Source organism: Lonchura striata, chromosome 7 (assembly GCF_046129695.1).
Source record: "Lonchura striata isolate bLonStr1 chromosome 7, bLonStr1.mat, whole genome shotgun sequence".
Classification (NCBI taxonomy): domain Eukaryota; kingdom Metazoa; phylum Chordata; class Aves; order Passeriformes; family Estrildidae; genus Lonchura; species Lonchura striata.
Genome location: NC_134609.1, coordinates 11,695,297 through 11,722,309, shown reverse-complemented (window position 1 = coordinate 11,722,309; position 27,013 = coordinate 11,695,297). Strand labels below are relative to the sequence as shown.

General features: G+C 38.5%; 1 protein-coding gene across 3 annotated transcripts in view; it reads left to right on the top strand.

The window, feature by feature from the left end:
- ADK (adenosine kinase) overlaps nucleotides 1-23,749 on the top strand; it is a 265,886-nt gene extending 242,137 nt beyond the window's left edge. For all 3 annotated transcript variants that reach the window (XM_021549097.2, XM_021549088.2, XM_021549106.2), the window contains exons 10-11: nucleotides 6,095-6,181; nucleotides 23,243-23,749. In XM_021549097.2, coding sequence (XP_021404772.1) covers nucleotides 6,095-6,181; nucleotides 23,243-23,367 — 212 coding nt within the window. In that variant the 3' untranslated portion in view covers nucleotides 23,368-23,749. The remainder of the gene's footprint in view (nucleotides 1-6,094; nucleotides 6,182-23,242) is intronic.
- Nucleotides 23,750-27,013: the final 3,264 nt, after the last annotated feature.

Below are 27,013 nucleotides of genomic sequence, written 5' to 3'. Positions count from 1 at the left end.
GGGCAGGAGTGGGGCAGAGGCCGGAGCTCTGAGCAGTCCCTGTGTCTGCAGCAGCCATGCCGAGCCAGGGCCGTGCAGGCCTGGCCGCTCAGCGGGCGCAGTTTCAGCTGCCTCTGAAATCAGTGCCTGGCGGGCAAATGGCAATACTCTTGTGTGCTCATAAGGCTTTTTCAACAGAGTTCATTGCCATTCTAAACCTTAAACATTGTGACACATGCCAGAAAAATTCAGCAGCTTGTTCTTTAGGGCGGTTTTCCATATATATATATATCTGCACATATATATTTTTTTAAAAAAATGTTTTATTAGCAACAAACTCAAGCAGAACTAGTATTTTCTGTTGACCTCTTGTTTCTCCATCTTTTAAGCAAAGTGTTCTGTTTACTTGTGCTAAAAATTATTTAATACGAGAAATAAAGTAGAGATTCAGCTCTTGGCACTGGCAGTGATGATATAGAAAATAATGACATTTAATTGTGCCCCACACTTTCGATAAAGTAAACAAAACAAATTTTGCCTATAGAAGATGTTCATGAGCCATTAGTCATGCTATTACATTTCTTACAATTGTTGTAACTATACACAGAGTTCTGAGTCCAATCTTGTGCTGATATAAATCAAGAGTTATTTAAAGGAGTGGTGTTGAATTAACAGGACTGAAGACAGAATCGGGTGTAGGTTCAGAGGATACATGCTTGTGCAAAAACAGTGTTTAATTTTCCATCATTGCTAATGGTTGATGTGTATGAGTGTACAGGTTGATTCAGATGAACCTTCTTTCCCCTATTAACTCTAATCCTATGAATCACACTTCAGTGAGAGACTACAAATATCACTTCTGAATCAAAATGCTCTTGACCAGATAATGGTACAATTTGTATGTCTGAGGAGAGCTATAAGGGGAAGACAAGTCTCATTTACCTCCTTAGGACAGAGGAAGATGGAGTCTGCACGCTGTCGTTTCCCCTACGGGTATCTATAGGACTATGACTAGAACCACAGGAGATTCAAAGTCTTTGGCATCATACTCTTTCTGTTTCTACTGAAAATGAGCTAGCTGTCTCTGAGGAACAGCACTTTGCATCCTGATCAACACTTTTGCTTAGCAAACTGCAAAGAGAATTCTAGATCCACTGCTAAAGAGACCCATTAATTGGGGTTTTTATTATGGAAATCAATTAATATTTGTATTACTTGTATCATACCACAGACATACTAAAGTATTATAAATGACAATTGCTCTGTAACTTGTTTAGGGTTATTTGTTTATTATAGCAACTTCTACATTAGTATAAAGATTCTTTGGGTGCATATAGAATTCAGTAGAATACAGCATCATTTGTTATGTACTATTAAAATGCTAGAGAGAAAGTTCCCAAAGCCTGTGGCTGGCTTGAATCTTGCTCGTCGTGCTGTAACTCCATTGAATGGCATGAAGAGATTCCCTCATTTTCTGGCAAGCCCTGCACAGCTGCAGCACCAGGCCTGCAGTGCACAGGCAGGGAGGAAGTGTTGATGTGCAAAACAAAGCCAGCTCAACAGCAGCCAGAAAGTGCCAGGAGTGCCACAGCGGCGTCCACAAGTGGCTGCTGGCAGTCCCAGCCTGCAAATGCGGGATGTCGTTCTGTTTGCTTGGAAGGGACGGGCTGCACCAGCCGTGCTGGGTTCGGAGCAGTCACCACTGCGAGCGAGGATTCCCAGCTGGGGCTCATGCCCTGCCCCACGGGCCCTCCTGCCTTTGGCCAGTGGGGTGTTGGTAGGGTGGGGGAGCCGCAGCATCTCTTTGCTGTGCATTAGCAAGTGCGCTGTCACTGTGTGAAGGAGAGCAGCAGCATTATTTTACTGTCGAGCAAAACAGGAGAAAGTATTGCTGTACTGAGGGGTTTTGAATATGTATTGATGTGCTGAAGAAGATACAGAGACTTAGAGCCTGTAGCCTTTTGGGGTTTACCTTCTGGAGACAGGTGAGAGCTAAAAATCATCCTAAGCAATACGGCCTGGTTTCAAATACTTTTCTCATTATTTCTTACCTTACAGCTGCCCAGAGACATTTATAGGTTTTGAGTTCAGGTTTCTATGTTCTGTTAAGTTCTTCCTGTCTCTTTTTATTTCTTTTCTTTTTATCTTTTTTTTTTTTGTTTTGGCCCCTGATCTAAAGAAAGTTAGAGAGGGTGGAGGTGGGGAGGAGACGGTACAGAATTCTGTTTCCCAGTTGTTCCTTTATTTTACAAGTTAAAGCTCACAAAAGGAGCTCCATCTTGTAAGCATCTGTACTACCACTACCAACCCATGGATCAAAAGATTATTTGAGGAAATAGCTGGACCTTTTTTGTATATATTTTAGGTGTACCTTCTTCCTTTCATTTTATTTTAAAACAAAATTAAGGACACTCCAACATGTTGCCCATAAGAGTTCTGTTACAGGTAATTAAATGTAAGTTTACACATTTAATCTACTTTTAAGAGCAAGAGAGACTGGTAAATGACCCAGTTAAGGAAAGTACTCAGCCTAATTGGATGTAACGATTGCTTGCTGGTGTTTATTACTGTACTAAGAGTAGACATGTAGTCTGTGATTCTAATTTGGTTTAGAGACAGACCTGTAGTATTTGCACCTATCATTGGAGTTTGAGTTTCTGCTAACATTGTGAAATAGGCATGTATTCATTTGGTAGCTTAAGAGTATTAGAACAGAAAGAACTGGGTTTTTTTCAGTTACTATTGCTGTCCAATTATTATCTCCCCAAACTGTTTTACCTACAGCAATATGTTAAACCGGATATGCTAGCATGCATTTTTGCCTAGGAAAATAAATAGAGATTTCACCTCTTTAGATATGTAATGTGAGAGATTAACAGTTACTAAATTTACCAATGAGCTGTATCCTTCTGACTTACCTGTGATCTTACCTTGTCTTCAGCCTATGAAGTAATTAATATCTTGGTTTGATTATTTCTGTGTCATTTTGAAAGAGTTGAGTTCCTGACAAACATAAAGTCACTGAAAGTTGAATCAAATCCCCACAATTTTAGATTTCATGAATGCTTCTTTTCTAAAATTTCCCTGATTGTAGACACCTTGTTGCAATTTGCACTCACAATTCTGGGCTTCCAGGAAATTATATCCAAGTGGAATATGTTGTATCATAGAAGATATTTGTTACATAAAAATAGAACACTGGATTTTATGCCCAGAGCAGCAACACTTGGACTTCAAAACACTTATGTAATTATTCTTTATTTCATAAGCTCTCAGAATGATGAATGAAATCAGAACTGACTTTGAAAAGCAAGGCTACTGCTGACTGGTGCATTTAGCCAAGGTGTCTCAATGTTTGCTATGATGGATTTGGGAGTTTTATAAAATAATGGATCAAAAATGAAGTTAAAGCAATATTAAATTCACAAAAAAAGCATACTCAGAATGGAGACTTCTGCTTCATCATGATTCATCTTGTTGTGTTTAGTTGCTACAAAACACAGATCAGTAAGAGAAATTAGCTCTTTTGGTGCTATTACACAGAAATAGCAATGTAGTTTAATGGCAGCTTTAATTGTAACTTACTTGATTTATTGTAAAGGAAAGGAAAAAAAAACCCAAACCTTGGTGTTCTTTTATTGATCTTCAAGTATATATTATTGTCAGCTGTAGTTTAGTTGACTCTACTATACTCAAAGTTCTCCTAAGGTTAAAGAAAGATGATTTGCCTATAGGATATGTGCAGATGGTAATATTTTGTAATTCAGTATGTGCTCCGAAGCCATGCTGGCTCTTTCTTAAACTTCAGTATTTCAAAATATGAAATTATTGCTCTACTTGAAAATACATAGGAAGTTGCAGAAAGAAAATGTATTACCCAGGTAGACATGGAAAACTGTGACGAAAAAAATAATTGTACACCAGAAGACTTTCCCAATGTATTTGGGGTTTTAGACTAATTCAGTTACTTACAATTATATATACTACAGAAAAAATAGAATAGGAGCTCTAGTGCAATATTTATCTGCACATAATAGAGGGAGCTGAGGGAGAGTCAAGACAGAGGAAAAGAAAGGACAAATATGATGATGAGAACTTTCATTTGTGCTAGTTTGCTTGAATAGAATCTTATTTGATGCCATACCCCATTTACAGCTTTCAAAATACAGTGTGCATTATTCACTTTCTGTGCCCAAACACAGACATTTGTATGCATATGCAATTGTCTGCTGTGCATTTAACGTGGAACATCTGTGTGTGCCCATGCACACTTGGGAAAGGAGCAGGTTAGTTTATTACAATGTGTCTTCAACAGACTTAGCACATTGTTCATTGTTTTAGTATTATCTAGAGCAAATCAATATACCTTCTTGTGAAATGGATGAATACACTCTGCTTGTCTGGCAGAGTTTAATGTAAGACCTCTCTTTCATGATTTCCAATTCAAATTAATGCTGTTAAAATTACTAAAAAACATTGCTCTTGAAGACTTATCTTAAGAGCACAACACAGCATTGAAGCACGTTTCTAAATAGCTTTCTTAACAGAGTAGAGAGTAGGATGCCCTGAGAACTGACTGAAACCTGTTCTTTAATTGGAATATTCATCTTATGTTTTTCATTACCCTTTTTCCTTTGCCTCTCATGGATGGTTGTTGCTAATGCTCCCCTCCCCTCCTGGTGGGCCAGCCAACAGTTCCCTCTGGAGGCAGCATCATTATATCTGCCTGGTTCACTTAGTAGCAGATGGTGAAGAGCAGTAGAGCTGATACACTGCATTTCACAGAAACCAGGATCCTTCTGGTACCTCTGCAGCATACACAGACTTGCCTGATTTGAGACTGTGAATTCTTTCTATGCCTTCCAAACCGGGTTTCCTTGTTTGCTACTGTGTATGTCAGTCTAAGAGTGATTTTTATGATCTGCTCTGTTGCTGGACATTGAAGAAATTACTCATCTCCAGGTTTGAGCTACTGGAACCTCTGTTTTCCATTTTATTTCTATTTTTACCAAAAATTAAAAGAAAACAGCTCTGATGGTTTTTCTTTTCACTGGTTGACAGGCTTTTCTTCCCCCTCCCCTTTTTGTAATTCCTGCTGTCTGCCAAAGAACAATCTGTTTGCTCTGAGACAGTTTAATGCATACTGACTACCAGAGGCAGAACTTCCATTGGCTCTGTTACAGGGGTAATTTACACTTTAACAAGGTATTGTGACAAGGTGGTAATTATATTTTTATCACGTCATTATGACATTACCACCTGGAAAGCCATAGCTGATTAATTAGTGGCATATATTAAATTTATAACCCTGGAACTCTAAAGTTATCATACCTAAGTGGTGTAATTATGCTGAACTGTGGTGTGGCAGTGAATTGGAGGTGAAGATGCTGAGTATCCACCTATTGCAATACATTTAATGAGTGCCAGTAGAGGGCAGGGAGCTGAAGGAAATAGTTGGGGTTTTTAAAATAAATACTAAGGAAGAGAGTGAAATCATTGAAATCTTGAAACCAAATCTAGTCAGATGGCAAGTTCCAGGGCTTCTTACATATATGGATTCTTTTAAAGGTATAATTTAAAAGCACTTTGATTTACAGTTGTTTTTGCTTTTTATTTCACAGCTTTGTTTCAGTTAATTCACATCTATTTTGGTTTTAACAATGCAGCAGGTTCTGTTGTTCTTTTGGAGGCTTGTACTGGCCATTCTAGAGGCTATCTCACCTTCCTGCAACTAGTAGAAAGCACTGTTTTTGGCAGGATGGGTTTTTCTCAGTTTTGTCCATATGCCCAGGTGTTTTATGTTGTTCCTTCTGATTTACTTTTTTTCTTTTACTCTTTTCCTTACTCTTTTTCTCTTGTCATTAGTATTAGGAGGTAGAGGAAATAAATGAGGCTGGAATTAAATCATGTAAATGCCCACAACTTATGGCTTGTTTGAATGTGTTCCCATATTCCTACGAAGTAAATAAGACAGAATTATAAACCAAATCTATTTTTACTCAAATTATCATGCTAAAGGTCATAGTTTTGAATTGTTTTGATTTTCCCTGTTTGTTGTGCATTTCAAAGTCAGATTCCCAAGTAACTCATGTTTTATTCTTCCCTTTCTCTACAGAAAATGAAGTGACTACTTTCCCTGTGTTGGTGAGTGATCAGAGTGAAATTGTTGATACCAATGGAGCTGGAGATGCATTTGTTGGAGGTATTTCTTATTTCCTTCTCTTGTTTGGAGATTATCTTATTATTCTCTCTATATAAAATCTGTTTTTTTCATTCAGCTGTCCTTCAGAAGAAACTTCATTCTTTTACAGCTTTTCTCTGCAACCTGAAGTTATATGATTTAATTAAGTTCTGACTTCCAAAGGGAAAGTGTGTTCTATTACTTCAAAAATAATATGCCATTATGCTGTACTCTGGTCGTTTTCATGAGATTAATTGTATCTGTCAGACTGTTGCATAAACAAGCTGCATCAAGTACTATATAGTGTACAGAAATCCCTCCTGGCTTAAATGTTAACACATTGTTGTTCTTTAAAACAGGTTGTAGTGAATATTAAACAGTATGTTAATAAGTGAGCATAATGTCTCTGATCATGTAAATTTTGGTAGAACATCTGCTTCCGATACAATTATTTGGACATCAGAAAAGAACGCAAAGGGTTAATTTGTTAAAACAAACCCTGAAAATATCTGGCATTGCTTAATATCCATTTGCAAACTTACTATTTTTTTTGGCGTAAGCTCTAAGGAAAAAAGAGGATGTTATGTCTGTGCCTGTTTAAAAAAATTATTCTATATAAGCCAAAACTCAATCTAATCCAAGATTTCTGTCATTCATTGTAACCTTCATCCATGTAGTTCTGTGATGCACTATTGCATCCTGAAGGCTCTAATATCCAGTCTGTAGTAGCTGTGAGGAGCTTCATTAGTCACTAATTTACTGGAAATATTACGAAAAAGACTTTATAAATAGAATTGCAGGATTCGGTCTTGTAACTATGAAGGGAATAGCAAGCAGCATGTTACCAAATTAAAGGGTCAGAATTGTGTCCCACTTCAAGAAAATATTCAACATAAGTTTAATCTTAAGCATGTGAGTAATTCCATCCTTACTTAATACAGCATTTAAACCAAAGATGAATATTCAGTATATACTTAAATCTGTCTGAGAATATAAATGTTTTTACTCATTACTTCAGTGCTTTCATGAATCAAAAAGGACAGAAATAGAGGGAAACACATTAGGTCTTATTATTCATACACCTTTTAGGGCATGCTTGTCACTCTCTATTGTTCCTAAATCACAAACGAGACTAAATTTGAACCAGTAGGTAACAGTGACTATAACATAAATAAGAACATCTTCAAGTGCTTGTCTTTGTATACATTTGCTCTGTGTATCAGCTGTGCCAGAAAGCTGCTGTTCTTGGGGGAGGGAGGGGAGAAGAGAGAATAGATCTTGCCTATTTTGATTTAATGTGTCTGCCATGTTTATCTCAGGTTGTATTTATTTTCCATTCTTCAGTTTTAGGCCTCTTGGAAATCGGGACTTTAGTTTTAATAATCCTAATTTTTTTCTTTCCTAGGTTAGCTGCAGGTCAAATATTGCAACTAAATAATCAGGGCTTTAAAAACTGTTTTATAATATAGTAGATCAAATTAAAAAATAGAACTCTCAAAAGTCTTCCTCTTTAAATTACATCCTTTTCCCTGGTACAGCCATAGCTGCTGGTTTTCTGTGGAAGAGCTAAAACATTGACTTTAATCAGAATATCCTGAATGGAAAGGCTGATATAAACCAGATCAGTCTCTATTCCAAGCTACTGCCTTCCACCAGCAGTGTAAGGAGTTGGGGCATATCCTGTCAGGCTGGTCTTGGATCAGTTCTGAGATTCCTTTCTCAAAGGGGAAAAATGATGTTGACAATACTCAGCTGTGGAAGATAGGGATGAAGAAACATATTCTAAAATATTAACTCTCCTTCATCATTCAAAGTGTTAAGACACAGCAAGATCCTGTATATCTGGGTTAATCTTAACAAAAGTTCTGTATCACAGCTTATGGATGTGTATTATCTTCAGTTGTCCCACAAACATCTGAGGCATCAGAGGCTTTTTCATTGGGGCACAAGTGCAATGCAGTCCAGTGCATTGTACAGTTCTCCCTCACTGTCAGGGAAAGGACCACAGCTGGTTTTCCCTCTGTAAGGAAGTCACCTCAGCCATGGCAGATCTGTCTGAGCTGTCCTTGCAGTTAGGCACTTACCTGAGCATCAGTGTGTGAGCTCAGCCTCTTGTTGCACCATGCTTCTCTCTCCTGCGACACAAAGCAACGTGAGCTTTAGAATACCTAGCCACAGTTCTTCTACTGGCTTCTGGGATATCTCAGTTCTCCTCTGGCACTCCATAAATAATAAATTGGTCATTTATTCTCCTCAGAAAACAGATTTTCCTGAGTTTAGTCCAAATGGGAGAATTGGGACTCATAGCAGTCTAGATACACAGCTGATTCTAGTCTTATGTGTACTGCAGTCTCCTTCTTCAAGGGGTCACTTAATTTTCCTTCCCATATGTGGGAAATAGGATATTGGAGTGGATAGGCTTTGATTTGGTCTGTGTTTCATTTGGGAGAAATATCTGTATTTTATCTGTGGCACACTTGTCGTGTGTTTTCCAAGTGTGTGTGTGGAACACATTTGGAGAAGTTCTTGAATGTCTCCTTAACAGCAAACCCTGTGTAGTAGTGTAAGTAATACTGCTCAGCATACATATCTCCTAGCATTGGGTCTAGCACTGAGCCAGCTGCAGTGTCACTGTCCTGACAGAATTTTTACAACAGGAAAGTTACATTCTCTTCAGTGCTTTTCTGCTTCTTTCTTTGATTGAGGTTTTTATCAGTTGTTACTACCTAGGCAACAGTGCATGTAATGTTTTCATTTCTGTGTCCTTGTAATAAAATGCTTCAAAATTAATCCCTTAACTAAAAAAAATTTGCTCAGGGTAACAATATCCCCTCCTGGAAATCTAGTTCTTTTATTCAAACAGCAGATAACAAGACTCCCATGGCAAAGTTTCCCATACTTCTCTGGAACCAGTATATTAACATGACTCAACAGTGGTTTTCTGGAGCAGCTGTCTTGGCTGAGAGGGGTACATGGGATATAATGAGAACTAACCCCATCACACAAGATTTATTTTGCATTAGGAGGTCAGGTTTGTTAGACTCTTATCATATGTTGAAAGGTTTTTTACAGAGGCGCTCTCTTCCAGAGGTATAACTCATAGATCATAGGGAAATTCCTTCTCAATAATTATGCCAATTTGGCAAATCACCCCTCATATGTTTCTCCATGTAAAAGTTGAAAAAAAAGAAAACTGTGGGGATTTTTTTTGCTAGAACCAGTCTAACTACTGAAGCTCTTGAGAACTTAAAGTCAAGACAAAGTTTAAAGACACACAGTTTCTGGGCACTTGTAACTTTGGGAGTTGATTCATGAGTTCAGCATTTCTGAAGCTGCCAGCCTCCAAGGAGAACTAGCTCACCCAACAGCTAGCAGCAAGAAATAAACCACATTCTTCAGTTAAAATGTGGTTTTATTAAGTTGGCACCAGGAATATCTCTGAATTTCTTGCCTCTTACTGCAGGCATCAAGTCATCTGCCACTCAGGCTAGGGAAGTGCATGAATAAAAAACTGGGTTTTAAAATTGCTGCAGGTATCTTTATGCTAAAATCACCTCTCTAAACAACACTAACACAATTCTGCTTTTATTGGTTACCAGCAACACTGCTACCTTTTACAAGTTTAAGCAATAATGGTTTGCTTTGTAGCATCTCAGTACCTCTTGTGGGTTTCAGGAGTACCATAGTTTTAACCATAGATATAACCATAGATGTAACCATAGGTTATAAATCCCTGAAATACCCATAATTTAAAGCTTCAGTTCCACTTCCAGATTCTTATGGCATTGAAAAATCACTTTAAGTCAGCTTTGCTGACATGGCTTGTTCCACAAGAGTTCTCTTAATGGAATTACAGCCTTAGTTTGTAGAGTTTGGGGAGCTCATTAAATTAACATTTATTTATTACTAGTCAGCCCCAGTTTGAACCTTGCAGTAATGATAATCAAAGTGTACATAATGGCAATAAATGTGGACAGTTTGACCATCGTATGCTTTCCTTTATGCCATCCTGCTCTCTTAAGCCAGAGTAGGCTTGCCTTCTGTTTGAACTCCCCTTTGTCATTGCCACCGTAACTAATGAAAACAATAAGCATCTGTTCTGATAGTTGCTGCCATCGTTCCCTGCAAAATCTCTCCCCTAGAATCTGTCTAGTCACTGGAACTGAGTACAGAGTTCATAGCAAATGAATAGGAGAAGGTGTAAAATCAATGTTTCTTCAGGTTCCATCAATATAAATATATTGACTTAATAATCTGCTATGATTTAGTCATATACTACATGAAAAGTACTAGAGTATGAAATGGAACCACAAATCATTTTCAAGTAGCACGATAAGGCAGTGACAGAACGATCACAGCAAGTGTGCATTGCTTATCAGCATGCTATAAAGATGTTACACCATTCTCAAGGAAAGGGAATCCCAGGGTAGAAGGAGCTCTTCATTAAGCATTGTACGGTGCCAGATAGGAGCTGATAGCAATTTGCCTCTGTCAGGATCAAAGGGGAGGTCAATGGCTCAAACCAGCTGTCAATTTAAAAATGGCACTGGCAGCTTTCATGTGCTGGGGAATCTCATAAAGCTGCCAGCTAGAGTTTGAAAGCTACAGTCACAATTTTTTGGTGCATGTTCTTCCAGAATAAGCAGTTCTCTCTCTTTCTCTTTCTTGTGAAGCCCAGCATGAGCCTTATGAGATGGTCAACTCCCGTCTCAGCTATCAGACAACTACTCTGATAGAGATAGGGAGAGCAGCAAAAGAGGAGTCATCCTCTTTTATGTGTCCTTGTGTGAGTGGGCCTTATGGCATCCTTATATCCTCTTTAGGGACCACAGGGTTTACTGAAGATACTTCCCTCTTTCTGATTCTGTTTGAGCCAAACTGTCTCAGTAAAGCTATTTCCTCATCTTTAATAGAGAGGTTAATTTCAAGCATTATTTTTCCATCTTAATCTAAATGTCTCTACAAATTAAATAAAGACCTTGGACTTGTAGGAGTTTGCCTAAAGGTTCTCACACTGTTCAAATTTTAGCCTCTGTTCATGAGGTAAATGCAAATGATTTTTGATAGATTGGCATCCAGCTTTAATTTCAGAACTAAGTAATATTTTATATACTTCTAAACTATCAAAATACTATATTTCATGTGAAACATTCTTTTACTATATTATGCATGTACATGTATGTGTATCTATAAAACCACAGTACAAGAAATAAAAATACAGGTTCAGAAAGAATACAGAGTGCACAGAATAATTGGTCATCATTACTCCTCTACTATTAAGTGGTCAATTTAGAAACCTCTTTTAATAAGGGACTGCTTCTATTTTCTGAACACACTAGATTTGCTTTGGAATACCTTGGCTGGAGCTGGTGGATTTAAACAAGTGTAATACTGATAAAAATGGAAACATAATTGAAACCAATATAATCATTTTTATGCTGTTGCTCTGTAGCACCCATCATTTATGGAAAGACTTCAGTGTTTTTTAAAATATTAAAATCATCTTGATGGGATTTGACATCATCTGAGTTGACCCTGCCTTAAGCCAGAGGCTGGAGCAAGTGACCTAAAGAGGTCCCATCCCACCTAAATTGTGTTATGGTCCTAGGAATTTTAATCCTATCAGTATTAAGTTCTCAGGTGCCAGTTCCTGCTCCTCTGGAAATCCAGACTCAGTCATCTTCAGAGGGCAATGTTGGTGGCTCCAGAGTAGGAGCTGACCAAATTAAAAAATGAAGCTCAAAGAGTGAGAATTCCATCTTCTTGCAATAAAGCTGTTCTACGGCAAAGGGGGACTGTACTTATGACTGTCTAATAAGTCCCTTATGTATTTCTTGTGCAAGCATTGTGGGGATAGAGGCATGTGAACATGTGAGAAATGAAAAAAGCTCTTATGAATAGTTCCTATATGGCTATTTCAGGAGGGCTAAACATGCAAAAAGAACTGATAATGCCTTAAGCAGAGACAGATTTGAATGTTTTTTTCAGAACACTAAATTACCAGTAAGCTTGTGACTATATTAAAAAGAAAGCTACTTAATGGATTTTTATGGCTCTTGAAGACTGGGGAAGAATTTGTTTACACTAAAAATGAATATTTTCCTCTCTGTATAAATCTGTGCTATAAGTGCTGCTCTCCCTCCAGTATTCACTGTCCCTAGAACATTCTAGATTTGTTGAAATAGGAGCACAAGGAGCTAGGAACAGTTCTTTACTGAACAGCAGAAGCGTGATATGAGAAGCTATTTCATCCATTTATAGCAGGTTTTAATTTTTATAAGGTTTTATACTTGTGTAAAATACCTTGGGAAGTTGCCATCATTTTTTAATCCCACTTAATGGAGGGAAATACAGTGGACAAAATGTGACTGCTGTAAAGTACTCCCTTCTGATAACACTGGAGCTCTGAGATGCAGAACTACTTGCCAGCTGTGAGCAAGGGATATTTTTGGTGATATCAATTAAATATGTGTGTGCATGTAACTTGTAATGGCTGATATTTGCTACAAAATTGATGTTCACTGGCAAAGGGAGAGGGGATAGTACTTTGAATCATTCTGGCTTTTCTTTGAAGTAAAGGTAACTGTTATAACAGAAAGCAGCACTCTCTTAGTTTTCATCTGTACAACACTGGTGGCTAATTGCCTCTGAGCAATCCTGTTGTTACTGAGATCATGGTGGGTGAGGTAGGAAGCTTTGAAATAAAAATACTTACTTAGTGTCATCAGCACTGACTGACAGCCCATTTTGCCTGTCTTTACTGCTCCTGGTTTATAAACAGCATACAGGAGTATAATAGCTGAGCTGCAGAGAGGGCATCAATCTTTGCTTGCTAAGGGATAACCTGTCAACATGTCCATGACTTACCACCCCTGTGTTCTGATGGCATTCGGAGCTCTGTCAGATACACATCCCACATAAACCCAGGCTATTAGATGACCATGTTATCTCTGTAACTGACCTTCTACAAACTAGAAAATGACCAGATTATATGTTTCCAGTTGATTTTTTCTCAGTCTCAGCTAGAGGCACATCATTATTCTGATCAATAGTGTAGGCAGTTGCTAGTAATTTCAACATTAGTATTGGCTCATTTTCAAAATTTGCCACAGTTTGAATTGCAGCTATTTAAACAAAACCATAAAAATAGATATCACTCAGAAAAAAACATGGGATTTTTTTTTTTTTTAATTCCCTACTTCTTTGTTTACCAATTTCCATTCAAAATTATTTATTTGGAAACAATACCCTCTTCTGTGCTGATATTATACATAAACCTGTTTGCATGTGTTGTCCAAGTATAACTGTTTTCATTGTTTTAATTGCTACCCTTCTCTTGGTCTCTAACTGTTCCTCCTAATTTCATTACATATGTATTCTTATAATACAATAATGTAAATATAGTAATTCACATTTTCACCTGTTCCATTTAAAGGCAATCTAGAAAAAGACATAGTAGAATAAAAGTAAGGCAAAACATAGTATACTTGCTGTCATTTCTTAAATAACATGTAATAGCACAAGATCCACTTAAAAGGATCAGTGTATGGCATTAAAAAACCCTCAGAAGTTTCTAATTAGACTGAAGCAGGACCTGATTCCTTTAGCCTCTGTGTCTCTCTTCCTGTCAGCGACACTGTCAGTGTTAAGGGAGCCTCAGTACACAGAAAGAGGATTAATATTTTGCAAAATTGGCTTTTAAAAGGCCTAATTTACCTCACCATAAATTCTGTGACATTCTGTACAGGTTTTGTGAAAAATAAACGTCAAATAGGTTGTGTACACTTTAAGAAACAAACCTACTCTGTTAAAAATAGATTTTCAAAACCAATTACAAAGTTCCAATTTTTGCTGTAATAGCTATGGGACAATTACAAATTGACTTAACGCCTCAAAGCAAGTCATCACCGTTTAAAATACTTTGTCATGCCTACTATGCCTACCCTCATAACATTTCATTTTATGTTAATGTGTCATGTGTTAGAAAATCATATAATGATAAAGAGAATGTTCATGTGGAAGGTTAGAAATTACTTTAATGAGTTACTATTACCTTGCTTGCAGACTGTTGGCAATATTTTTGTGTTGTTTTGATGTATTCTGAATAGAGACAGAGGCACTCGTCAGATTGGATCATCAAGAACATTCCCCTGGGAATCAGGGCAGGATATAGTCCTCTAAGAAATGATGTGTCAGATTAAGCTGATGCTATATTTGCAGGAGATGCAGCACCACACAATGAAGTACAAACATACACTGAAATAGATTGTCTGTTTGACATCTAACATGCCTCGGTGGGTGCTAAGGACATGGACACAATGACCATAAGGACACTTCTCAGGCCGTGACGTTCACAAGCTGGGTCCTGTCTCACTCACAGCTTCTCTGTTATATAACAGCATGGTAAAGTCTCCCAGAATTTGTTCACTTCCCCCACACTGCAATGGGCTCATACTTGAAGTGGGAAGATGGCAAGATTGCAGTAAAAAAGGAATTGGAAGAAAAAAACGTGTTCCTGGTTAAAAGCAGTGGTAGTAGCAGTGCTTGTAGGTTGATCTGTGACCCAGCGGAAAGGGACATTACTGTTATGGGTGATCAGTAAATTTTTGCTGTCAATCCAGAGCTGCAACAGATATTCAAAGAGGCAAAAGATAGTAAGTGTCACTGTATTAAAATAGGAGCATTATGAATATAATGCTAGGGTAGGCTCTTTCAGCCCCCAAAAGTCAGGAAATTCACAGGCTGCCTAGCTCCCGTATTCCCGCTGCACTGGGTGTTGCCTTTTGATTCTCTTTACATACTGCTGGCTTGGCTCTGTGGAAGCACACCTGCAAATAAAACTCTCCTGAGATTCATGCATATGAATCTTGACTATGAAGTTACATTCTGCAATCTTTTTTGCACTTGAATATATGTTAAAAACTGAGTAGAGGATAGAACATATTACGCAATTTTATTATCCTCAGAACTTCATTGTATCTATAGTAAATTAGTGCAGTTCTCTTTTATTTCAAGCAGTAGATGTAATGATCAGCACCATTTAGTGTCAATACAACAGATGTGGTTTGAGGCTCAGAAACTTTCCACAGGCACTAATAAAAGAAAGCTTATTTCACTCTTCTGTCTCAAAAATTGCTAAGAATTTTAGATTTTGAAGAACACTTCTAGGAAATGCTTTTAGGAAAAACAAAGATAAATATCAGCCTGGAAAGTATTTTTTTCAAATAGAGAAGATACTTGCAATGAAAATACCTGTTTCTGGTTTGGCACATACAGTGCCTTGTGGATACTCCTTGTAAGCTTGGAGAGTTGTTTTTAATCAAATGTTTCCCTTGGAGGCTGCCGGAGACAAGCCTAAGGCAACCTGATTCTGATCCTAAAGGAAATTTCCCAAAGCTCATCAGCTGGACTTAAAAATGAAAAAGAGGACCAAACCATGAGAAGTTATAACTTTGTTAACATTTTCCTCTATCACATTATTCTTGGAGCATATTATAGACCAAAACGGTTCTTTTCTTGGACGGTAAGATGCACTGGGGAATTTAATAGAAGTGATATGCAACAGGTTGTAAATAGAGTGCACCGAGGTTGATTAATGTGGAAGGATGTCAGAGTATAAAATACTTCTTATATTTATAACCAAATATAACAAAGCTCTAGCTTTGAGCTATTCTCTCTTGGAATGTAGTCAAGGCACAGGCAGTGATAGAAAATCTCACATCAATCTAAGTAGGCTTCACCTCAGGGTCTGTTTTCTCAATCCATGGCACAGCCTCCAGGAACAAACCACCACAGAGCTGCATACACCATTCCTACCTGAATGAAAGCACCAGAGAAACGAGGCTGCTGATTTTCCTTAGCAGAGGTCTCTGGTGGGCCTGAGCACATACAGGCCCTGGGAACTATGATGGCACCTCGTTCTCTGGGCTGCAGGGAGCTGGCCCAGTACAGCCAAACAGTGGCAATCATGTGCAATGCAATGAAATTATTCAGCCTTGAGTAACTGATTCCTAATGGAATAATGGGGATGTAATGAAGTTTTCGTTTTTTGGGTTTTTTTTATTGTCACATTTCTGCAGAAGTCTTTCATTAACATTTTCCACATGTAATGCTTTAGAAGCTTCAGAGACTGTGTTCTTTTTTTATTTTGTGTATTCAACACCTCCTCTCCATTCCAGGAAAAGGCTGCTAAACTGAAAACACGCCTTTCACTTATTCATAGTTGTCTAGTAAATGCAAAGTTGTATTATTTGCATGTGTCCATAAATGACTGTATAACCTCAGACTGAGAAATATGTACACCCATCTGAGTGATCCTTACAGAAATTCAATGCATTGAAAATGTATCCATAAATAAGAAGAAAACAAGAGGGATAAGCATAGTGATACCAATATCACAGCATTTCTTAAAATGTGCTTGGTTTAGTATTCATGCTGCTGATTATAAAATAAGAAGTTTCTTGTACAAAGGCAGTGAAATGCTTTTAGCACGTGACCATTTTATAAATAAAGTAAATATGCACTTCTGAAACATCGTGATCTCATGGTTTTGTCATTCTCTGGAAGTAAAAATATTGACATTTACCAAGCTGTTTGTTCCAGCTTTCTGGTCTCCTGCAGTTTATTTATATAACAACCTTATCGATGAGCCTCTTACTCAGCTCTCTAGGTTTAACTGAGTTGAGTCGATTTGCTACCACAGCTTCAAGTCGCTGTTACAGAACAAGCAAGACATCCTAATAAAGCTGTAAACGTGTTTACTCAAACATGGTATTGATTTTACTTGGAGAGGGAGAAGCTAGTGCTTAGCACGGTGTCAGGGAGGATGAATTTAACTGCAGTTTTTCATTGTCATCTGTCATGGTTGTGAAACACTAAGTGAAGCCACAAGAGGATAATTAGAATTGCCAGAAATTTAGCCCCTAAAATCAGTTAGCCACTTGAGATTTTTGTAGTTTAATTAGTTTTTATTAAAACTTTCCTCCAGTGGTATAGTCAGGAAGGATTTTCTAATGTTCTTTCCAGTGAGAGATTTCAAGGTTGCCACTTGTTAGATATACATCTTAAATGACCATTTTTACGGAAGGGTTTGGTGACCTTTTTTCTCCCAATTGTAATTAGCCTGGCACTACAGTTCTGTATAAGCACAGAGACATTTCATTTTAAAGGAGAGAAAAAGACACGTTTCTATACATTTTTAGTTAATAACATATGTAAGCATATATGGCATCATTTTTACAGGAAATTTTGAGAGAGAAAGTGCTTAAGTGCTTAAGGGTTGGAAGAAATATAGAGTGTTTGAAGATGCTTACATTTAATTTGTCTTATATACTGTAAGTCTGATGTGTCAGACCACAGTGCCAAAAGACATGAAAACAGAAGCCAAATCCCACCCTTAATCAAAAACGTTTCCATTTAGAATAGCCAACATTTGGTTTGATAGCAATGGGCAGGGCCCCTGGCTTACCACAGTTCTTGGCTGTAATATCCACCATCTGCCACTAAATTGAAAAAGGAGAAACCTCAGCATGTTGACGTACGGTCATTCAGTGACTATATTGTAGAATCGACTGATGCCAACATCTTTTACAAAATCTAGGGTGGCTGGTTGGCTCTTGGCAGCAGCATTGCCAAACACCTGATAACTACTGACCAGGCTCATGCTACAGCATTACCCCGCTCCAACAGTGCTAAAAGACCTCAAAAAAAGCCCCAATCATATCAGCTACAAGGTATTGACTGGGTAATGTTTCTTGAAAACTGCATCTTCCCACACTCCTGGCCTGGAAATCTAGTGGGATCACATAAAAATAGATGAGTGTCCCAGCAACTGTGATAAATTCTGTATATGAACAAGAGTGTGAAAAGGTGCTTGCAACTGTCCCCATGGTGGAATAACACCAGTTTTAAAAGTGCAGTTCACAAATTAGGCTGTAGAAATTTTAAATTCAAAAAAGAGGAGTCAGCTAAGCTGGTCAGGATTCTTTTTGTGGCTGGGACAATTTTGATGGTGAATGGCCTGGCTAGCATAGATTGTATACTTCAGGGTTCATCTGGAAGCAGAATTGTCTGAGAACATCACATAGCAAAAATGTTTTGAAGGACTCTGACTCAGGGTCATCCTGTAGTTGTTTATAATTGATGCATTTGATAATTGGATTTTTTCAGCTTTTTTCTCTTGCATAAAAAAAAAAAATTAATTTTGCCGTGGGCATTTTATAAAGGTTGGAAGTGTGAGAGAAACTGCAGAAAGACAAGTAGTGGGGGAGCAGGGTGTCGGAGGCTATAAATGGATTTTCAGCCAGCATTAGTAATTAACAGTCATTAAAATTAATTGTCAAGTGTACAATTTGAAATGAAACATTTGGCTTCAATATGAGCTGTTTTTAAGTGTTGTTAAACCATTACTAGAGCAGACCAGAACTGTTTTAAATCTCCACTATTGAACTCCTACATTCCTGCCCAACTGCACTAGTTCTAAGTGTTCATTCAGAATTGCCACTAATAATCAGGAAATAAAACTTCCAAAGAAATCACTGATTTCAGTGAAATTGCCTCTGAAATACCTGTTTTGATAGAAAATCAACTTGGCTCTCCTTTAATGATGTTTAAGTTCTACTCAACTCTAAGGAGAAACAAACTGAATACAACACTTTTTATGTCAGGCAGTGGACTGTCTTGCTGTGTCTTTTCAAACTTATGCTGACATCCCCAAAGAGATTTGAGCTGGTCTCAGTGAGAGCCTTGATTTGGGTCTGGCATCATTTCTGGCACTTGGCTTACAGGACTTTCCATTCGATGGATAGCACAAAAAGGAACAAAGGAACTTCTCTTTTCCATCTCTCATTCTGTTTGCAGACCTAACAATTACAAATGTTGTCTTTGAGAATATGTAGCAAGGAAGCTGGAGGTAATAAAGATTAACTCTCAATTATTTCAGGCACACTTTTCAGAGCAAAGTGACTCCAGAGTCACTTCTTTCCTCCTGAGCAGAAAAGAAATAATAAAGGGCCAAAACCAGCTATTGGTGTGTTATAATCACTTCTATCATCTGAGAATGCAAATACATTTTGTACCACTCCAAGGTTTAAAGCAACCTTTGAAGCAAAGTTGTCTTTTTTTTCTAGGAAGATAAGTGGGATGAATTTGACCCAGTTCCAAAGAAGTTCTCACCATTAGTGGGTGCAAGGTGGTTACTTGGCTATCCATGCCTGTGAAGGGCAAAAGGCATCCCAGTCTATTCTGAAAGCTTACCATGATGGCTCATTGCATCAAGGTGGCTTGCTAGACATCCTGCAACTGCATTTTCCCTTCCTCCATGAACGGTTGGCATGTTGGATAACGGGGCAGGAGGCAGATGGGAAAGCCTCGAGCTGGTGTGACGAGAGCGGTGCACAATGCTTGCAGCACCATCCACAGCTCCAGCAGCGCAGAAATGCTACTGCACAACAGCTGCAGTTAGAACATGCCTGAAGTTGTTTTGGTAAAATACCTGAAGAGAGGCTCTCTGGTGTAGCCAGTTTACTGCTGCTTTCTGCACTCCATTCCAGTGATAGCCAGAGACCACAAAGAAATGAAGTAGATGCTGAGCCACGTTCGTATGTGCTGGGATGATCTAGGTCTGTGATCCCAGGCCCGTGATACAAGATCAGAGTTCAATCCTGCCCTTTTGGTTTCTGAAGTTGTAGGAGGAGTGTGAAGTAAGTCTGAAGCCACGTTCCCTTATCTTCTTGCATTTCCAATCATGGCACCTTAGGAGATTACAGCCTTCAACTGCTTCTCATCTTCTCTCCACCGCCCTGCTCGCTGGTCGGGCTGTTTGAGTGCTCACTAACCCACTTGAGTTTCAATCAGCTGCATTAGCAAAGATCCTCTGCTCAGCAGCTACTGCTCAAACTGATCTGGCTCGTTTTGACAGGGTATCAGGTTATACCAGCAGCAAAGCAGCATGGTGAAAAGCAGATGGGGGAGTAACTTCTTCACTGGAACTCAGATCTGAATCGATGTCTTGAGAGTATGACTCATGGGGTTTGCATCACCGTGCCTTATACACTGGGGGAGGCAAACTCTGGATTATATTCTGACCATGTTGCTTTTTACTGCATTAACTAAAAAGAACATTCTACAGCTAAGGCAGCCAACCTGATAGAGCTCTTTGCTTCTCTGCTCAAACAAGCCTGCTTTCTGGTGTTCCCTCGGGGTCTGCTTTGCCAACTGCCTAGTCTTACTATGTGATGTAGTTCTGTTTGTGATATGTGTGTTTGTATTGTCATTCGATGCGATATTGTGTCAGATACTGCTATTTCCATTTCATCTATGAAACACATACCTTTTAAGAGAAAGTCGGCAGACAAGGGGATGGTTTGAGGGCAAACTCCCCAATGCAGTTTCTACATATGTCATATATGACAGCTGTACTTAATGTCGTTTCTGCAACACTCTTAAATCACAAAGATCTCTCATTTTTATCCCCAATTAGAACAAGATGTTTTTTCACCTGACTCTGCTTTCACTTAGATCAGAATAAATAAGTAGCTTCACTGAAAACAAAAGACTCATGCTAACATGAAACTACAATGAGCCTGGGAGGTGGTGACAGTGTCAGTCTAGTTGGTATTGAAAAGTAATTCATGTTTTTTGGTCCTTTGCTCTGTGGATTTTCTCATCTCCATGTATGTTTGATGCCTTGATCATAAATGAAGAGGATAGTTGTTCTTTCTTGTATAAACCTCTCTCTGAATTCATGCTCTGCACAAAACCTAGCCCCATGTTTGCCTTTGGAGACCTGCCCAGTGCATCTTCATACTTACTGAGTCAGAAATGGACTGTCTTAACAGCCTCATTTTACATATGGTTACAACTTGCTCTCAAGTTTTAACCACCCAGAAGCACACTGGCAAGCTCCTGCCTCCCAGGCAGTTTAAATTTAATGATTGACACCCTCCACATATCCAAGAAAGTTTCTCCTAAGAATGCATGTTAATTTAATGGAGAGCAGACCATTTTCATTCTTGTTATTCAGAAATGGATCTGATTTCTGCCAGGCATGCTGTTTGAATTTCTCAACTGTTACCCAACTATTGCAGCTGGACCATCCTGCCGCAGTTGTGTTGTCTGTCATCCCTGACTGCCACCAGTGATAGCACTCACAGCACAATTTCTTCCTGTTTCAGATTCTTATCTTTGTATACTGATAATTCCTGTCTTCTTCGCTTGTGCTTATGGACTTACCTTTTGTTGGTGAAGGAGTCATTTTTTCCCAGCTAGTGTCAGTCAATATCTGTGAAATTACAGCCAATATGTAGTTCTCTAGAAAAAAATTGATGTCAGAAACATATGAGTTTTCTCATTTTTTAACTAATCTGCTTACTCTCTATGGCCTCCCTATTGCAATGAAAAGTGTTTGATTTATAGATTTTGTGGTTTCAAACTCTTCTCCAATTTGGTGCAGTTTAGAGAAAACTGTATTTCAATTAGGCTTCTTTTCACTATCAGTCATGACCAAGAAGCCAAGGTAGATATTGGTAATTGATGAAAACTGGTATTTTACTCACCAGTATTATCCTTCATTAATGTAACCTTATTTTTCTTGTTTTACATGATATTTAATCTCCAAAGAGCAGACATCATTGCATAGGATGAAATATTTTTATTATATTCTAAAATTATGCTGTAGTGTGTCACAAAAGGAAATATTTAGAAACAGAGCACAGGTTAAATGACAGCATCACAATACAATGTGGAACTTTTTCCCAATAGAAACCCAGATGAACAGAGAAAGTGAATATGAAAGCAAGCTAGCAAAACATATCAGCTTAGAATCAAAATTTGTAATATGTCAGAAGTTGGTACTTAGGAGTTTTACACAGTACTTAGCAGAGACATGGTTTAAGACTACATTTGTACTGTCAAGGCACAAAGCCTGAGCATGACAGAAACTTGAAATGGTGGATGAAATCTTTAAAAAGAACATCTTTCAGCTTGCTAGAATTCTGATTTTCTTGGGCAAGTCTCACTTTCCTTCTGTGATTGGATGAGGAAGAGAGAGATACATCTGAAACATATTAAAAACAGGATAAAAGTGAATAAAATATTACCTCTAGAATGACAGAGTGAAGTTTTAAATTATAAGATACTAAGTTTACTTCTCACATCTTGAAAACCTCTTCCAAATTTAAAATACATATTTCACCTCTGCCATAAGTTCTGTCATGCTTTTGATCACAATAGCTTCAGCCAAGACAAAATGCTTCAGAAATGAGGGACTCAGTCCATAAAATTTCTGATGCTGCTTGTACTAAACTTCTCCAAGTACCTTTTCAGGACTGCCTAGCTCTGTTCATTTAGGATATGCTCAGGTTTTCAAAGCACTCAGCTCCTGGGGATTCCTGAATTTCAAAGCTGTGCATGCCAGGCTGTGGCAGGTGAAGCTGTGAACCGCGTGCCCCGATTCTGGGGTGCCTGGTTCTCTGCACAGTTTGCTGTTCAGGGAGGTATCTGCACATTCTCAGGGGTACCTACTGTTGCTGAAGTTTTAGATTAAATGTCCCATTATCAAAGGCAAGAGATGTCATCAAACTTTGCTCATCAGGTAAAAATTTTTCATCTTCTTTGCACTGTGAGTACCTGTAACTCTGAATATAATATTTCTCTATTATGTGTCTTTCTCTTTTTTGGAGAAAAGCTTGCACACAGTTGTGTTGAGGCTGTAGCTGTAGCCAGTAAGAGCAGAAGGAACTCTCTTCAGCAGGGAAAACTTCTTTGTTTCTAAAATGTTCTTTGAGGAATCAGGGGTTATCTCTATAAAAAAGAGAGCAGGAATTCTGTTAAAATCATTTTGAGAACACTAATAATTATCAGCCTTGATAATCTTTAATTTACTGGAAGCTACCAAATGGAGACTTCACGAAGAAATAGCAGCAGCACCTCTCCAGCCCTGCAGTTCACTCAAGAGCGAGTCTCAGTTTAAACTGGCTAGGCTGCAGGGGTTCAGTGCTTCGCCCTGTAACAAACTGATACATTAAAAAAAAAACTAATCTGACCATTTTCTTCCTTCTTTTTCTCTCCCACTATGTCCCATAGGCTTTCTGTCCCAGCTCGTCTATGACCGGCCAGTGACTGAGTGCATCCGGGCTGGGCATTACGCAGCCAGCGTAATTATCAAGCGTTCAGGTTGCACCTTCCCAGAGAAGCCTGACTTCCACTGATAGTGGTGAATTGGAGGGATCAAGAGTAACTTCTGTGTTGCCATGGGATTGCTGCCTAAATTTTTCCTTCTTCCCTTTCCTTATCTTTCCAGTACCTGCATCAACGCTTCTGTACTTCTGTTCATTGTATTCTAAACAAAATATGTATTTCTGTGGTGTTTTCCATTTCATACATCTACCACATCTCAATAGTCTTAACTTTTGGGAACAGTGCTAAGTGATGCTTATTATCTCATCCATCAGGAAAAAGTGTTCTATTTACACAGTTTCCAAGAAAGTCCCTTTTAAATTACACTGCTGATTAACACCATTAAAATACTTCTGTTGAATTATCTAGTTTGAATCCAGCTGTGGCCAAATCCTATTCAACTTAAGTGAAATCAACAGACCTGACTTTATTCATAACTTACCCTTATAAACAGGGAGTTGTTCTATCTATCTAGTAGAGTCAGGCCTGTGTAAAGAGTGGTGTAAATGTCCCAAGAATTTCCATACCTATTGGAGTGTACAAGATCTGGCCATAAGTTAGCCCAGCTTCCGTGGAAGTACATCACTGTTTTGTCAGTAATTTAAAGACCTGATCCACAGTTGTGATATCTTACATTCAGCCATCTTGCACTGATGGCAGTAGCTTTGGGTCTGGCCACTTTTATCTCTCAGTACATCTCTAGATCTGTAGGTACAGTCACTTTTATCTGTCAGGTGAGCTAGCAGATAGGTACTTTCAGTGATTTCAGGGCAGATGCATGAGTTGGTGATGAAAATAAACATACAGATAGGTCCTATCTCCTCCATGTGTGTTTTCTAGAGGCTGCATTAAGGTACACGTAGTGAAAATGAGGTACAGAAATATTTATGCAGGATATATTGACAGGATATGCCAAATGGAATCTCTGAAACGCACATTTTTAAACTTTTAATTTACTTTGGGTAATTAAGCAATATGGTGGATTTTGTTTGTATTTACAGTATTCAAAAAGGTGATCTGACACTGCATTCATTACTTTGCTATGTAATTTGATACTGATAAATAAAAAATTGTCATACAGTAACTCCTGTTTTTATTTTGGTATGTCTTTTTTCTGTGTATCCTATTGAAATGGGAACAAGACATGGGTGCTTAACCAATAGTACATGCTCAATCTGAATGTTTTGTACATGACTTTCAGTGTCCAGGTGGGTGTTGAAGGGTGATCTCAGCAGTAAGGAAGAGAAGGAATGTCCAATAGGTGTTTGTACCACAGAAGAGATGAAAAATTAAAGGCTAGGGTTCACCAAAGAATGTTAAATCAGTGCAGGGTTTACACTGTACTGCCCAGGATAGAATAAAGGACACACAGAGATTGAATGCTGTTTATTGCAGTTTATCTATTGCAAAGAGCGAGGGGAGGAATCAAGGCTGAGATCCCAGTTCTCCTGTTGGTCACTCTCCAGTGTGACACATTGGACAACAAGCTCTGTCATCTTGGAGATCACCTGGTGTGGGATTCCTGAGTTTGCATCATCCAGCGACTCTGCAAATGCTCCCGGGTCCGTGGAACTGCAGCGCCGCGAGCGCGGGGCGCAGCTTGGTGAGTCCCTCCCTTCTGCAGACCTCCAGCTCCCACCGGCCACCTGAGGAACTCCATGGACAGGCCTTGCCTCTGCCAACGGGCACAGCTTTGTGCAAGAACGACTGCTCTGGTTTCATCATAGGGCCGCTCTCAAAAGAGCTGTAGGCTGTACACTTCTCATGTTCTAGCATAGGTGAGAGGAAGAAAAATTAATATGTTGGAGTGAAAAGAGAATGGCAGACAAAACTAAGAATCTGCAATGTGCATGGTCTTCAGGCTTTATGGGTTGATCAGAAGAATGTGATTTTTTTACATCTCAAAGTTAATTTCTAATTTCTTAACTTGATATATCCATGTGATGTTTTAATCAAAAAAAAAACTGACAGGCTGAAGATGGATGTGTTGCAGTCCCTGGTTTTAATATATGGTCACATATGTCACACCACTCTTACTGCATGAATTTGCCTGTCACTAAGGAAAACCTCAATGGTTTAGTGGTTAAATTTGCTGTTCCTCTTGCTCTACACCGATGACACTTTCCATTCCTTTTGAAACAACTTTACCAATGTCCAGGCCTAATAATTATAGCTGATTTAAAATGAATATAAATACGGAAACATTGTTTATCTTGCCAATTAAACAACAAGACACTTGTATACTGTGAAGAAAAGAAGAATATGTAAAGGCAAGTAGTCATAACATTGCGAAGACCCTCCCTCCTTCCTTCCCTCCCTCCCCTATTCCTTGTTTTCAGTTCAAAATGTAAGAGAGTCAAGTCGGAGGTTCTGTTCTGAGCTTTTCCACTGATCTGTTCAATGAGCTTGGGCTCCTGACATTTGACTTGAAGTGTCAGCTACAAAGCATAATTTGAAGTCAGTGGGAGCAGCTGAGGAATAATCTACTACCCAATTCATAGAAGGGCATCAGAGTCTGACCTGCTCTGTTTAGCCATTCATTATTCTCTAATATCTGTCAATGGATATTTTTGGATGCTATATAGATACTTAGAAATATATTGTTAAATCATGCTAAATAATTTCAGGTAGTGCTGTCAGATTGCCTGATGATTTCATTCCGGAATTTTTGCAGGATCTGTATTCCTTTCCTGCTTCTTACTGCTGAAGGGGGGTTTATCTATATAATGGATAATGTCACCCTTGATATTCTCTCTCACAAATAGTCTTTCTCTGTCTTCCAGCTTATTCCACACAGAGGTGTGTTAGAAAGCTGGGCTTTCTGAAAAACATCATGGAAAGAGTTGTCTGCCAGTGTTGTGTGCCACTTCTCAAATCCCAGATGGGATAACAGAAGTGACTGTCACTGAACTTGAGCCATTATTCAAACACAGCATTTTACCTGGGTTACTGTCAAGAAAACAAATATAAGAAATCCACTTCCCACTAGCCAACAGTCGAAGCATTCCTCACTTGTATAAAACTTTCCTTTGCTGGAAATAGAACTGCATCTCCTGAGTCCAGCACTGAGCATTTTAGGCTTGTTTTAATACCAAGTGGGTATTAATGAGCAACGCTGTTCAGATTAACAGGCAAGGAAACAGGCCCAGTATTCCAAAAGCCAGGTGCTAAATAGCTGAACAGATTGATGAGCTGGGAATCAGGAAATAAAGGCTGTGCTTCTGTTTCTGCAGGTGAACCACTGTGTAACTTTGGGCAAATCACTTTCTCAATCTCTTTCTATAGCTAAAGATGATAAGCTTAATTAGATTGTAAACTTGAAAGTGGTAAGAATAATTCAAGTAGGGCAGTATCAGCCACATCTCTGCCTGTGCTCATTGCTCATTTTTTGAATATTTGAATGCTCTGTTTTGTGTGTGAACTAACGTAGGGCTATACGTTTACCCTTGAAAAATAGTGCTAGCTGTTTACTACTTGTGTGAGGGTTAAAATAGGAGAGGCAAAGGAGGGGAAAGGGCAAGTAAAAAGCTTTATTTATATGAAAGTGAAATAAAATATGCTACATGAAAATGACAATAGGAAGGCACACCATTTTAAGATGACAAGTCTGGGAACAATCTTTAATTTAAAGGGTCTTATCCACAGTTTTCTTAAAGAAATGTTAATTAAAAGTGTGAT